Below are 16,554 nucleotides of genomic sequence, written 5' to 3'. Positions count from 1 at the left end.
ACTACTCTTTTCCACCCCAATCCAAGGAGGATGTTCCAGTCCTAAACTAATCTGTCATCAGTAACGGACTGGATGAAAGCAAACAAATTGCAGCTTAATCCAGACATGACAGAGGCACTCCTGGCCAGTCAGAAGGCAGATCAGGGAACAGGGCCTCTGTCTGTGTTAAATGAGGTTATACGTCCCCTGAAGTTTTGCAGTTTGAGTGTACTTCTGATTTCAGCTTTGCACCTGGAGACCCAGGTTTTTGCAGTGTCTGGGAGTAACTTGGCACATTTAAAGCTTGTACTAATTCCTTGAAATGTTAGACCTGACCGTGGTGGTACATGCTATAGTTATATCCTATGTGGACTACTATAACGCACTCCATTTGGGGCAGTTTACAGGGCCCATACTATGCCCTGTTAAACCAGCTCCAAATTTGTTTCTGGTCACAATTCAAAGTGTTGCTTATGACCTAAAAAACCCTATGTGGCTGAGGTCCAGACTATCTCCTTGTATGAGTCTGCCTAGGGCCTTTGATCATCATGTAAGGCCCTTCTCTCAGTCCCATCACCATTGCAATATGGTTGCTGGGGACACGAGATGTCTTCTTGGTGGTTTCCAGGGAGACCAGGATGCCCCTCTCCTTGTGTTGGTAGGGTAAAACTGACAGCTTTTTTTAAAAAGAGAGTTTTTATAGAATGGGCAAGGGGATGCTGTATTGTTTACAGTGAACTGTCTTTAATAGCTTTTCTATGTTTTTTAAATTGCATTTTATTCTTTTAATGTGATATCTGAATTGTTGTAATACTATGAATAATTAGATTTTATTTTAATGTCCACTTTTTATGTTTTTAATTTGTATTGTTCTTTTAAATTGTGAGCCACTTTGAGTTCCAATTTTGGGGGGAAAGCAGGGTACAAATAAATATTATGATTGTGGCGGTGGTAGTGGTGGGAAGTTTGTGCATTGTATCATTCATGTAGCTCAGTCATCGTAAAATTATGCATCATAGCCTCTGCTGCAGTATTTCAACCAACATTTCTCTTCTTCTGGACTTTTTGATGGCAAATCCCTGCACCATTGACTACATTTTATTTCCACCCTGAAGAGGGTTTCTTTTTAATTCTAAGATATGTTGAAACAAAAATATATCCTTCACCTCTCTCTCTCTCTCTCTCTCTCTTGGAGAAACAGTAGATGAATGGATCTGTAGAATGCCACTTTTGCACTACAGATTGAGTCTCCCTTATCCAAAATGCTTTGGACTAGAGGTGTTTTGGATTTTGGATTTTATTTTTATATTTTGGATTGTGGAACATTTGTATTTGCATATGCATGCATTTTAGAAATCCAGATAAGGGAAGCTCAACCTGTACAGCTCCAAATGTTTTTGTTTTTTAATCTCAGAAGGGATTCAGACCATAACACTACTTCAGAAAACTATGCCCCACTATTAAAAATTTTTGGGAAGAACTAGTACCGATCCAAAAAATTGCTCCAAATAGCCCTTAGCTGTTTGGATGAAACAACTGGACATGAAGACAATAATACTTGGCTAAACTCAACAAAATCCAAAGAGCTACACTGTGCAAAGTCATGCTTCATTGTACCAGACTCAAAGAGCCCTTTCTCTCTCTTTTTAAAAAAGGAATCATAATGAAAGTTTGGCCACAAGCGCAAACTGGACTGTAGCAGACCTTCTGAGAATGCCTCCTGGAAATGATGCAACTAATAATAAATGCACTTGACATTTATTTTGTACTGTTCAGATATTTTTAAATAATCCAATTATTTTTCATACTAATTAAACTAATTACTTTCCATATCAATGAAGCTGCATTTGCCTCTGCTGCATTGAAAGTACCCTCAATATAAGTCCAAGCAAGGTTTGGAAGAAGAAGGCAGCCCAGTTTAAAATATCCCTATTGTTTAAGATTCAAAATCATATTATTATTATATTATTAAAACCCACAGAAGTTCAGCCTTGTGAAAGTAACCAGAGTACTGATTTTACTCTACAGACTGTAAAGGTGTGTCTTTTTAAAAATCCATTTGCTCTAATTCAGTGTTACGTGGATCATCAGAGGGATTAATTAATGCTCCCACACACTCATGGAGAAAGCAATCTACAGCTTATTAAATATCTTAATTAATTTAGACACATGCTACTTTTGGGCCGTTGCAGCCGCCTAAGGCATGTAACAATTCCCTCCAGACAATGAAGTTGCCAGACCAATGTCCAACCTGCCCTGTGGCACTTATGTCTATGAGGGTGGGCAGGAAGCCTTCTAAATATTTATTATACTTATCTATACTGCTGCCAAGGAGAATTGATATAGCACAGTGACTAACAGCATGATTAACACTATGAGCTGGGAGTCTCCAGCTTAAATTTTGACTCAGCTGTGTACTCACTAGATGACCTAAAGCTGGTCAATGTTCTCTCTCAGCCTCCCCACCTGAAATGCAAGGGTAATTATACAAATCTACTGTATAAGTTTTAAGCATTTCTCAAATTATGCTTGTGTACAAGTACTTCAAATAAATGACTCTTTACCCAGTGGGACATGAATGGCCCCAATCAGGGTTATATCCCAATTTAAGAAGAGCACGCAGGCTGCATCTTAAAAAAATATTAATAATCATAGATAGAAAAAGAAAAAAGAATAAAAAGGAAAGACACAAGCAGAAAGAAAGAAAGAAACAAACAGGAAATCGACACACAGTTTGCATCTACACTAGAAATAATGTAGTTTCACACCACTTTAAGTGTTACAGCTCCAGCATAGGGAATCCTGGAAATGATAGTTTTATAGGATTTTTAGCTTTCGTTGCCAAAGCATGCTGATGCCTCAGAAAACTACAAATCCAAATATTCTGTAGGATGGAGCCATGGCAGTTGGAGTGATAGCAAACTACATTATTTCTGCAATGTAGATGCACCCATATTGGGTTGATTTTATTAGAAGCTGCTGAACACTTAGAAACAGAATTAAAGTAGACTTGGGTGGGGAAAAATAGATTTTTTCCCCATCGGTGTATCTATTAGTTACATTTATAACCCACATTCCCTCCAGATATCAATTCCTCTCTCCAGTTTGTCTCTGCAACAACCCTACAAGGTAGACCAAGACAGACTGACCACCCACCAGTGGAAATTTGAACCTGAGTCTTCTGTGTCTCAGGCCAGACTCAAACCACTACAGCACACTGTTTCAATGGACCACATATGTATTTCATGGACTCTGTATGTCTTGTTTGAGGGATGTTGTAAAAAAAAAAAATACAACACAAAGTGGCAAAGTTCTTGGGGGGGTTATAAATAAAAAATACCAGAAAATATAACTAAAATGATAGTTGAAAATGAATAAATCACAGTAGAGATAAATCTCCAGCCAATGTTAACAAAAAATTCCTACCTGCAGGTTTCAAACCCAAGGCTGAAAGCATTCTTCATTTGCTCCCATGTTGGGATGGTGCTGTTGAGGGCTTTGCAAAGCGCGATGGCATCTTCTCTTGTGAGGCTGTAGCGATGATTTTTCTCAACATGGAAAACTCCTCCATATCTGCAGCTTATATTCAAACCTGTTTATTAGAGAAGAGCAAAGGGAAAATAATATAATGAGCCTGCTTGTTATAATTCTGTATTAAATACCATTTCAGATGTTGGGCTGCATCAAAAACCCAATAGAAAGGTTAGTGAAATCACTGCATCCTAAAATAAAATAAAATAAAATAAAATAAAATAAAAAAGAATCTAATTATTTTAAGAAAAGCCTTTCCCGGTAAATCAAACCTGATGAGGGGACTGTATCACAGACTGAAGCCTTACTGTATGTCTGCAAAGGTCTGAGCTATACTATGGAACAGGCTCCTAAAAACTCAAAATAGTTTGGTTTATAAATGAAGTGGTCCAAGGTTTATAATGGCTAGAACCCTGGGCAGCTGAAAGCTCCCAGAGGTCCTTTCGCACCACACAATTATAGCACTATGACCCAGCTTTAATCTTATGGAATCCTGCCATTTGTAGTTTGTTGAGGGACTAGAGCTCTGGTTGAGAATTCTAAATTCCCTTCCCCAAACTGCAAATCCCAGGATTCCATACGATGAAACTGTGGCAGTTAAAGTAGAGTGATAGCATGAAAGGGTGTCATATCAGTTGGGCAGTGAATCTGCCCTGTAATTTAGGCATGGAACAGAATGCCCCAAAGGGATGGCCTGCATTGGGACCAGGGCAGCTTCACCCGCAGCCCTGCGGCCCCAATCAGCCAATTTTCCAGGCCAAAGAGAAGCGCCTCTTCCCTTTGGCCTGGAAAAGGGGTGTCCTTGGGGCTTCATGCCCGTGGACACCCCCAGCGCTAAAGAGGAGAAAGGGGCGGCCACTGCGTCTGCAAACCCTTTGCATCGCTGGCACTGCCATTTGGTTGCCACACCAACGATGCATGGGCCCAAAAGGAGTTCTGTTTTGGAGCGCCTTTCTGCGCCTCTGCTAGGCCACCATAAGCACCCTGGGGCAGCGTGGAGGCATCATGTTCACGCCACACCATTTGGACACATTGCGAGTGAGATGTCATCATTACACACTCCATTTAGATGGCGCCGCACAATGATGGCACCCTCCACATGAACTAGGGTTAGGGAGAGTGCGGTTAGTGGGTGCTCTCTAACCCTAGTATCACCGGAGGTACGTCGCATTTGGACGGTCTGTACCACGCCTAAGTCCACAGTCTAAAGGCACTTTTCAAAATACTGGACCCTACACTCCAAATGGTTTCAGAGCCTTGGGGAGCATCTTCAAAGTTTAGTCCAAAATGTGGAATGCATTCATCACTCCGCTGACATGGAGGCCACCAGCTGCCACTGACTCACAATTACTGGACCTGATTTCCTATATATGATGTGTGCGGATGTATATGTGTCTTCTACACAATACATAACATATCACTATTACTGTACGCTTTCTCTCAGTACTTGCTTTCATTCATAATATACTGTGCCTCAGGGAGAGGCAGGTAAACAGAACTTCTGTCAAGAGGAAAACAAATGCTGTAGATCAATGGGTTCATTCTAGAAATGTTACTTCCACTGGAAGGTGTGCCTTTGGCAGAGTTGCACTCAAAATGCTCCCACTACTGGAAAGAAGATAGGTAATCCCTGTCAACTTCTACTTCCTTCTAGGCCACCTACTCCACAAGCCCTCCCAATTATCAAGGGAGTTTCCAGGGAGCAGGGGAAGGAGGAGAAATAGTAAAGGCCACATCCTTCCTTTGTGTATCAGCAGAAAATATCTATTTGACCAACAGTTTCCTGCTGACACAAGGAACTGAATCAAGACCATGCCTGTAGAATTCAGAAGCATAGCTGTGTTTGTCTGGAATATAAGTATATGACGGAATCTCAAAGATGTTACAAGTTTTCTTTGCAAGACCATGCCTGTATTCCAACATGGTAGCAGCTGAGGATTTCTTACCCAGCTTATTTAAGTTTATTTTTCTGCTTCCTTTAAGGAAAAACTGGTCTTGTAGAGTGCAGAGGAACAGAGATGCATACATTTCTATTTGCGTTACATTAGGTGGTAGGGCTGATTACTAGCATTAAAGAACATTCCACATGCCAAGTGTGCAGATATCCACAACTTCTCTTAATCTTGCCTAGACTATTGTGAAGTGTTTCTGTCTAAGGAATTGGTAAACCAATCGCATTATGAGCAAAAGGAAAATAGGATCCTTCCCTCCTTCCAAGAAGAAATGGCTCAGCCATTAGTCTGACCGTAGTCATGCACACTCAGTCACATGATAGAATTACATTACAGCTAGTAAGCAAGATGCCTACCACTGTCCATTGCAATTAACAGGGATTTCTGGATTTTAAAGTTTTATTATATTGTATTAATTATGTTGTATTGTTATGTTACATTGGTAGACCTCCAATAAGATCAAAATGGCCCTCCTTCTCCTCTCCACTTTATCATCACAGCAATGGCAACTTTATGAAGTAGGTCCAGGTAAGGCAGAATTTGGCTGGACCATAGTTAACCAGTAATGTTTATGGAGGCCTGAACCCAGATCTCATAAAGTTCTCATAAATCCCAGTCCATCACCATAACTGCTTGATTAGACTGGCCTACATTTTGAATTGTATTTTGTTCACTACAGGTGTATGAGACTTAAGGATGGAAACAATATTTGAAAATATTCAAATATTGGTTTTAAAAAAACATGTTTTTTCAAATGTCATCAAACCCTGATGTGAAGAAACTTGGATTGCCAAGAATCTTCAGAGTTTGGAGCTTATTCTGTGCAAATTTTGTACAAGGTTGCTTTGCACAAAAAACAGTATGTTTGTACAGGAAGCAGAATTGTCTGCCCCCCCCACCAAAAAAAAGTATTTATCCAAAAAAATATCATTTTCTGCCTAGGGAAAGATCCTTCCTTCACAGAAAATCCTGTAATTGAGGAGTAATAGGAGTGTAGGAATAATATTTTCAGCACAAAAAATCGAAAACAACTTCTACAAATTTGCACAGAATAAGCCCCAAATTGAAAGTAGGTTTTGAAAACTATGGTTTTCAAAGACTATGGAAAACTATGGCAGGATACAGACCGCCCAAAAAGGGCAGTTTGCCCACTCCTTGTTTTGCTGCGCAAGGGGGCTGCAGCGGACAAACCGCATGGCTCCCTGGCAAAGCAAAAAGAACCCACAAAAAGCAGGTTCTTTTGTGGCACCATAAGGATGCCGCAGTGCGCCAATGGCGCACTCATGACATCCTTATGGGGGCGTGACATGCGGACGCTAAGTGTCCATCGCGTCAAAATGGCAGCGCCCGCGTGTATAGAGCACCGCCATTCTGATGCCCTCGTCACGTGCTAGGGGTGAGGCGCATATGGGCAGTGCGCTCTCGGCCAAACCCTAGCACATGAGGGGGGCACCGCAAAGGCCTGTCTAGATCAAGCCTATGGTTTTCAAAGATGTACTGGCAGCAGGAAGAAAACTTTCTATGGGAAGAAAACTAGTAAAGACATCCTGAGTTAGCCTGAATGGAAAGCAGTGTCAGGAATCCTGAGCAAAAAGGCCATCTTCAATCAATGATGAAAAGATGTCTGTTTAGAGAACTATATTTAAGAGGGAGAGGAAAAGATGGTGTCTGCTACATCATGCATATGACTAAGGGAAGAAGAAGGAAGAAGAGATGTGTAAGAGGTCTCACCTCAGTGAGCTGATCAGTGGGTGCAAAAGCAACAGAGCAGACAAGAGAAAGAGTGAACATTTACTACCTCTCTTGATGTTTATAGGTATGCTGTTGCTGGTGTAAGCAAAGTTACACATATCTTCACATCAGTCCAAAAAGCCAGTTTACAAATGTTTAAAATAAACAAGCAAAGGAGCAAATGCCTGTGACATTTCACCAACTGGACAGATTTGGCAAATGGTGTTGTTACCGGGAAGACTTAAGGCTCGTCTTCTTCCACCCCTTTCCCTTTCTACCTTTATTTTCATTCTGGATTTTTTGTTCATGGCAGCTAGAAGTTCCACGCCAGTACAGTCATTAATCCACTCTGGGTTATAGTCCAAACTCTCAAGGAACTACCCAAGTTGCCGGACTTTATTCTTATTATGCTGCCTGTTCCCCAATTAAAACAGATACAGCTAAAGCTTTTACATCATACAGGCATAACAGTTTACAATATAATTATAATTAATATAATTAACCTATTCAGGAGTCCCGGTTGCACAATGGTTAAATGCCCATCCTGCGGCCATAATGTTGTGAGTTCAACCCTAGGGCTTCAAGGTTGACTCAGGGGCTGAACAGACCACCCCTAAGGGGCAGCCTGCAGCCACCTCTGATTTGCCAGATCAGGGCCACAGCAACTACGCGCCATGGCCCTGATCTGGCCTTTCCATAGTGCAAAAAGGAGCTGCAAAAAGCGGCTCCTTTTTGCACTGTGGAGAAGGAGCCATAGTAGCTGGCACCACAGCTTTTTGGTGCTCCTTTGGCACTGCGTTATCTGGACAGAGTGTCAGAGGAGCACTGTGATGCCACTCGCCATGTAGTGGGGAGCACGGAGTAATGCTGGTATGGGGTGGAGTCAGGGCATGTGTTGTGTGGACACCACACCCCCACTCTGTCCCGAAGCCAGCATTTGATGCCGGTCTGTTGAGACTCTTAGACTTCCATCCTTTTATAGGTCAATAAAATGAGTATTCAGCTTGTTGGGGGCAATTTACTTACAGATTGTAAATTGCTTAGAGGATGCTAAGCTCACTATTAAGCTATAAAGAAATGTAAATACAGTGGGCCCTTGCTTTACGCGGGGGATGCGTTCTGGAACCACCACCCCCCCCCCCCCCCCCCCGTGTAAAGCAAAAACACATATGCTTGAGCCCCATTATATCCAATGGGGCTCGTGCTTGCCGTGTGGCTGCGCGCACCATTTGTGAGCCCCACTGGAAATAATAGGGCTTGTGCTCGTCACACAGCCATTTCCCAGGCGGCTTCAGCATATGCTGAAAGATGCCTATAAGGAATCCATGTATGGCGCGGGCTCACTGTACTACTGATATTGCTAAATGCTATCCATATACTTCAGGGTAGTTAAAAACAAACCATTAAAAACAAGGGAAAAAAACCTAGAAATCTACACAGCAGGCCCTTTCCCCCGAGCCGTTAGTCTACAAAGGCCAACAGAAACAAAAAGGGTTTCACCTGCCTACAAAAAGATAGTAAGAAGGATGGCAGTCTAACATTCGAGGAAGATAATTCCAGAGCCTGGAAGCAGCCATTGAGAAGGTCCTCACATGTATTCCCACCAGTTAGGGTTGCTAGAACAAAAACTGGAGAAGCCTCCTGCACAGAAGATGGAATTTCAGGAGACACTGTTTTGTTTAGGCAACAAGCATACTTACTAATATTCCCTTTTTTGCACAAGTGTTAAAGGCACAAAAACCCTCTTAAGTTTTCAGTGCTGCAAGCCTACCATGAGATGTACATGTAAAGGTGGTGGGATAGAGAAAAGACGCTCCCTGGAAACTGTCAAGACATGGACAGGCTCATAAATCAAGATATGGTCCTTCTGCTAATCTGGGAATCAAACGATTTGGGGTATAGAGTTCAGCAGTTTGAACTGTACTTTTTAAAGTTTGGACACACAGCAGATTCTCTGCCATACTGCCATGGAAACCACTAGCCTCCACTGTCTTTTGTTTTTGTACTTCATATTAGTGCCTGCTCTCCCATTGTCTAGGGAAGGAGAACACTTGTAGTTGTTCCAGTGTTCACTGATATATGCTTGTTGTATTATTTATATACAATCAAATCCTCTGTACAATATCAGTATTACAGGCCTTACCCTAGTACTGATATTATTTCAAACAAAATAAAACAGAACCTACATTAAATAAAACAGAAAATAAAACAAAACGGAACCTACTTTAGGGTACCACATAAGGCTTTTGTCACCCTGCTAGATGACACTTCCTTCCTGACAATGGAGATAGATTATAAGACTGTTACCTTTGGTGGTGCTATGATATGCTGAAGAGGAAGCAGAAAGAAAAAGAAAGAAAAGGGAAGTCAGTTACTGATTAGAAAGACAGCTCTATGCCATTCATTAACCACAGCTTGATCTATAACAAGAAGTGAAACATTTTACAAGATGGAGTATCAGCTACTACTGCCCACAGACCAAGTTGCATATAAAGACACAGGAGTGGGAGATTATGTAGAAACCATGAAAGAGGGCCCTGCCAGGATTATGGAGTAGTTGGATGACTGCTAGCCTTCTTCATCAACTGCTTTCTAGTCTTTGAATTTATTACATTCTGAGTACATAATATGGCAAAAAGTACATCTGAAACTGACTACTACAGTTGAAAGGGGTATTTTTAGGTTCCAAGAACCTTTTTGCTTCAGTTGTCTTAGATGCAAATCAACAGGCAAGCAACTGGCTTTAGCAGAAAACAGTTTTTAGAACATATACTATTGAAAAAACTAACATACATACACATGAATGTACATCAACATTGCTGTTTCCTATGTGTCTGAACTTTTACAGAGTTTGGAAACATTACTTTTTGATAACAATGACCTTGGTGTCTAGATGAACAGCCAGCAGATCCCTAACCTCTTGGCAAAAAACTTGGGCGGGATACAGACGGGCAAAAAGGGGTGTGCGCATGACGTCATGAAGGTGTAGCCTTTAGACGGCCCTTACCAGAATGCCGTCATGAACGCGCCGCCTGCACGCCCCAAGCGGGAAGAAGCGGCATTAAAAAGGTGCTGCTTTTTTCCACTTCTTTTTGATAAGCGGCGTACGTGCATATCTCCGTATATAAGCTGCTGCACCGGTATGCCAGAATTGCCACGTCGCTAATTTAAGTTGCCCATTTAAAAGCTCCGTGTCTGCTGCGTCGCATAATGAGTCGGGGTCCCAGGACATGCGCGGTTTGCAGTCAGGCTTTAATTGCAGCTTCAGATGCCATGCAGCTGTGGAAGCTGCGGCACAGCTGCATTCTATTTTAATGCTCGTAACCCTAACCCTAGAGCTGCATGTGCGCATGCGCTGCTAGAATCGTGGGAAGTTGTAAGTTTTGCCGGCGGATGTTTTGGTTGTAGAAAGTGATAAGGGAAAGTTTGGAATTTAAAGTGAACCCCTACACACATTCCTGCGCCATTTTCACCTAACAATAAAAAAACGCTAAAACTTTAAATATTTACATATGTACAAGGGAGGTGATGGGGGATGGCAGGGGGACAGCGGTGGCAGTGGTGGCAGTGGCGACAGCTGTGGCTGTGCATTGCAGATTCAGCAAGAGCATGGGGGCCAAAGGAGAGGAGGCATCCATGATGCTGGTGACACTGGCAACGTGCAAGCGGACAAGGATGCCAACACCAGCTGATCACCAGCTGGCAGGAGGCCACCTTTGTTCTTGGGTAGGGCGGGGGGAAAAGTTTAAAGGGGCCTGGGCGCTTTAAATGTGCACATATGCTTTCTGCCGCCGGTGCTGACTGGCGCAGCTGCACATCCGCCAGCCGGCAAGCTGCCTCTCTCTTTGCAGCATCCTGTGAGGCGGCGGTATGGAAGCTGCGGGTAAGAAAAGGCCCCAGGTGAAGCGTCTTCACTGCCCCCGGTGTGGAAGCCCCATCCACCTTAGCCACACCCCCAGGATGGGCGGTCTGAAGGCTTCGTATTCAGGGGAAGACACCTTCAAGACGTCTTCCCCTGCCCGTCTGTAACCCACCTTGGTTTGTTTGTTGCCAACCAGAAACCTCTGCGTGTTTATTTATAAGCCTGTGCTATCACATAGTCACAGAATCATAGAGTTGGAAGGTGCCCGTGAGCCATCAAGTCAATGCAGGATGTCACCAGAAATGCACTCCTATATTTTCAGTCTGAGATCCAACACTGTATAGTGTTTTCAATGTTGGACTGGATTCTGGGACACTAGGGTTTGAGTTCCTACTCAGCCATGGAAATTCACTGGGTAAACTTGAGCAAGTCACACTTTCAGTTTCAGAGGAAGGCAATGACAAACTTCCTCTGAATAAAGCCTGCCAAGAAAAGCTCATTATGGGGTCACCATAAATTGGGGTTGATTTGAAGGCATATAAAAGCAAAGCAAACAAAAGGAAAAAGAAAAAAAGTTTCAAACTGCTTGGTGTACATTTCAAGCTAATCTCAAAAGCTCTCCTGTATTTTTAGAACTGCTTCTGTTCATTCTTAGTTTGTCTCCATTTAACAAAGTGAAGAGAGCATTGACAGAATACCGTAATTTAAAATCATGCTGTCTCTTGCCTCTTCAGGCCTGACATTAAGTAATTTCTTTCGCTGCTATTATTTCATTAATTATCAACACTGAATTAATATTGGAAAATATTCCATTAGTCATTCTTTCCAAATCAGAACTTGGTTGCCATACAAAAATAATAACAGCGGCTACTGTGGGAGGTATGAGCTCCTCATATGTACCTTGCCACAACCACATGCACTCCATTCTGATTGGGGGGGAGGTATCCCCTGGGCCTAAAACAAGCTAGTGGCCTCACAAAATGTGGCAAAAATATTTTCCATGGAGGGGAGAATAAAATAAAATAAAAAATTAAACATGTCTAGGGCAGCTTTTGTCGAGTGGGGTGACCCATCTAGGTCTGGTGGTGGGCATACATGGCTCCAGACCTGGAACAGTTGTCCATTCTTGCTCTACAATGGGGTGTGGGTCACTGTGGTAAGTTAGGAAGCCACATTTGCCACCCAAAAGATCTTGAAGAGCTCCATCCCAAATTGCCTACCCTCCTCAAAATTTTTGCCCCACACCCGCTACAGGGAGTGGAAGCAGTTTTGATTTGTTTTTACCACCCACTCACCACCACCACCCGATCAAGTTAGGCCCAGCAGAGGCCATTTTTTAACAACAGGAAGTGAGCAGAAGTCACTTTTTCTTCACACTCGACTTCAAAAAAAGGCTTCTCTGTGCTTAAAACAGCCTGAGGAACCAAAAGTATGGTGAAAATGCCACACCTCCAGAAGATATTTAGGGTCATTTGGAGATAAAAAAAATGTTGGCCCCCCCAAAAAATGTTGGGGGTGCTCATGTGGCCCATAGACTGCACTTTGCCCACTCCTGCTCTACAAAACAATTTTAGTTTGCACCCTCATCTTTGTTGGAAACAGTGTAAGGGTGGAGTGAAAGTCCTCCAAGCTCCATTAATCCCTGATTAGTATCATGGTTTACATCATGGTTGCAGTTTTATGCAACCCTGGCATACACCCTATCAAATTCCCTGGGAATTCCTTCAGATTAAACACACACAAGAGGGCCAATAAGTAGTAGTGATAGAAGAAGCGGTCCCATCATTCTGTCTACAAAAACAGAAATGCAAATTAAACCTTAGTCCTGCTTCTAGACAGACAACATGAATAAATACAAAACATAGGACAGGATATTTGGGGAAAGTTTCCTGTCTTCTAGATTTTCTAAAAGTAGAAAGTATATTTGAAACAAATGTACTTTTGTGTTCATTGTGCAATCAATATTATACTATACTATATCATATTATTATATTTTCTCTGTTCAGAAACTTGACTTCAATTCTGCTCTATCAGAGATATTATTTATTTAAGCAGAATAACTTCCAACATCAACCAAGAGATCTTGTCTATATAATTTTGCAAAATAGTATACAGATGAGGCAATACAGACTCGCACTTTGTGCCGGCCTGTGGATAGGGTTAGGGCACAGCGTCTGCACACTCCGTGCCCTAACCCACCCCCCAGGGTGCCATTTTGGCACATACCGGTCCACATGGTGCATGCCACGATGACACCCGTCTGGTGCTGCATCATGTGGACAGTGGATGCAGCACCAAAGAGGCATCATAAAGCCACGCTGCCGCGGCTATGGCACCTCTTGGAGAGTGCAAAAAGGAGTCACTTTTGGTGGCTCCTTTTTGCACTCTCTAGAGGCCGGATCAGGGACGTGGCACGGGATTGCAGTGGCCCCAATCCAGCCAGGAAAAAGGTGGCTACATGCCACCAATAAGCATAGCCCCAGATGTTACATAAAATAAAATTCACAATGAAGTTTTCTCTTATTAATAAATGAACAAAAAAATCCTTCATTTTAAAAAAGAAAAATTTCAAATTCAAACTATTAAGAAGTAACTTTCTAAATCTTTGGTACTGAGTGCTTCCCTCATGTTAAAAGTTCTCCAGTTTTTAACCATTTGATTTCTAAATATTTGCTATTTTATATTTTACCTTACACTTTGTGTTTCATCTAAACATTTTACTTAATACTATGGGGTTTTAATGAATACATTAAATTTCACTATGCTAGATTTCAGATATCATTTTAAATATATAGAGCTAAACAATTCCAGTCAGAATGTAACACTGCTAAATTTCCCCATTCGTCTTTCAAAACTGGGATAATATCTTTCTAATCTTCAATTCCTTGTTTTTTAGTTTTGTCATCTAAAAGCTTTGTTAGTACATCCATCTCAACCATATCATGTAATTTAATTAACCATTCTTCTTCTGCTGGGATATCTGCTTTTTTCCACTTTTGAGGGTATGTTTATGTAGCAGCAGTTACCATGTAAGATATTCTTCTGCAATATTTTTTCACAATATGATTTATTATTATTATTATTATTATTATTATTATTATTATTATTATTTCTATTCTGCTTAATCATTTGGAATCCATGTGGATTACAACAATAAAAGAGGATACAGTTAATATTATAATACCCCCCTCTCCCCCCCCCCCCCCCCCCCCCGGCTCAGTATAATTCTGGTACCATAGGAAAGTTGATTATCAATTTGAAGGGTAAGCCAGCTCCATCAGGCCTTGCCTGAAAGAAGAGCCCCTCCTCCATCTATCCACCATCATCCAGAGGGAGAGAAGGGCAACCCAATTCCATCAGGCCTTGCCTGAAAGAAGAGCCCCCCTCCATCCACCATCCACCATCATCATCCAGAGGGGGAGAAAGGCAACCCAGCTCCATCAGGCCTTACCTGAAAGAAAAGCCCCCTCTCCATCCATCCACCATCATCTAGAGGAGAAGAATGGCAACCTAGCTCCATCAGGACTTGCCTGAAAAGAAAGCGGCCCTCCCTCCCTCCACCATCATCCAGAGGGAGAGAAAAGCAAGCTCTCCAGCCTGTAGGGAATGAAAAAGCAGGCCCAACTTCATCGGGCCTAGCCTGAAGAAGAAGAAGAAGAGCCCTCTCTCCATGCCATCTGTCATCATCTGGCCTGTGAGGGAGTGAAAAGGCAGGGCCAGCTCCATCAGTCCTGGCTTCGAGTAAGACGCAGAGCCCTCTCTCCAATCCATCTTCCTTGGTCCAGGCCTCAGAGGGAGAGAAGAACTGCTGACCTGATCCCCTTCCCACCACCATTCCCTTCTCCTTTTGTGTCATGTCTTTTTAGATTGTAAGCCTGAGGGCGGGGAACTGCCTAATTAAAAGGATTGCATGTACAGCGCTGTGTAAATTTACAGGGCTAGAAAAATAAAGCTTAATAATAATAATATTTTAGTTATTGAGATGTGTATCTTTTCCCAAAAGTTCACTTTTTGGCATTTCCACCACATGTAGAAATAAGTGCATTCTTTTGATTTACATGTCCTGTAAATATTGTGTGTTTTTTAAAATAATAATTATTATTTTTTGCATTTTCTCTGGTTTTACATGCCATCTAAAAACACCTTGTAATAATTTTTTCTCAGATTAGAATTTTTTGAAAAAAATTTTTTTTTATTCCAGGCTTTTCCCTCACTTTCTAACTGAATAGTATGCTCCAAAGTCTGAGCCTATTTATTCGTATTTGATTTAATTGCTCTGTCTCTAAATTTATTAGTAATTTATACAATTTTGTAATCATCTTTTTGTTTCCTGATAGTAGCAGAATGTCTAATTCGGTCTCATCTGATTGTATTCTTTTTATTTTGTTGTTTGTTAACTTTTCCGTAAGGCCATGTAAACCCACTGGGTGATCCTAGGTAAGTCACACACTCTCAGCCTCAGAGGAAGGCAAAGGCCCAGGCCAAAGCAAGCCCCCTTTGAACAAATCTTGCCAAGAAAATCCTGTGATAGGGTCACCATAAGTCAGAAATGACTTGAAGGCACACAACAACTAGAAATATCAAACTCTTCCCCACCCCCATCACTTTCTCTGGTGTCACTGATCCTTTAAAAATCATTGACTGGTGTTCCAAAGTGCTGGTTAAATTCCATTTGCATTAAGATTGGAACTGAGCCTCAGCAGTTTTCTTTTTGTTCTGCCCTTCATAGCTGGCAGGCAGTGGCATGGCAGTGTTATTTTCCGACACCATGTGATGTTCCACAGCTGAAAGCCAATATTGTTTAATAATGGCTTCTAAGAGAGGCAAAACATGCACAACGTACTGTAATTGTCCTAATCATTAATCCCACCCAGACCATGAGACTTCAGTGATTCAATGTGAAGTCATGAAACATGCCCCTGAGCATGTTTCAGATTTGAATGAGGGTGGAAATATTTAACCCATAAGCACAAGCTGCCTCCTTATCCTAGCCTTTCCTGTCTTCTTTTTTCTTATCCTCTCCCCATGACGTGCAGTAGTCTCTGCAGCAGAATTCCCTGTAAGACCTTTGCTGGCCAGCTAAACATGCCTTAGGGAGGATGAAAGAGAACTGGGCTATGGGCAGAGGCCATTTCTGTGCAGATAATGGATTTTGTATCATTAGTATTGCTTGTTGTTTGGCATACGGCGATGGGAACAATGTAGACTGGGTTTTCTGCGGGAAAAGTTGAAATCTAGGAATGGCCCCTGGTAATGTTCTAAAGAATTATGCATTAAATATCAAGATACACAGCCAGCCAGCAGTGGATCATTTACTCCTAAGGTCAGAACAAGGTGTCCAGCCTCAATTATATGGCTGGGCACTTGGTTCTTCCCTCAGATGAGCAATTCGCTGCCAATGCAGCTGAGGTGGGCAGCAGAGCAAGAGACCAGCCACCAAGCTTTGGAATGGAGGGCTCTGGATCTTTCGCGAAGATCCAAAGCAACTAGGGACTTTTT

At 42.1% G+C, this 16,554-nt stretch overlaps 1 protein-coding gene across 1 annotated transcript in view; it reads right to left on the bottom strand.

Moving 5' to 3' along the window:
• Window positions 1-16,554, bottom strand: part of CD44 (CD44 molecule (Indian blood group)) — a 112,231-nt gene that overhangs the window by 53,766 nt on the left and 41,911 nt on the right. Inside the window, exon 2 of the mRNA XM_042459646.1 lies at window positions 3,406-3,571. Within this exon, the coding sequence (XP_042315580.1) occupies window positions 3,406-3,571 (166 nt within the window). The remainder of the gene's footprint in view (window positions 1-3,405; window positions 3,572-16,554) is intronic.

The sequence above is a fragment of the Sceloporus undulatus genome, chromosome 1 (genome assembly GCF_019175285.1).
Source record: "Sceloporus undulatus isolate JIND9_A2432 ecotype Alabama chromosome 1, SceUnd_v1.1, whole genome shotgun sequence".
NCBI classification, from domain to species: Eukaryota; Metazoa; Chordata; class Lepidosauria; order Squamata; family Phrynosomatidae; genus Sceloporus; species Sceloporus undulatus.
The sequence above is the reverse complement of the archived record's forward strand: the minus strand, read 5'-3'. Positions and strand labels throughout refer to the sequence as shown.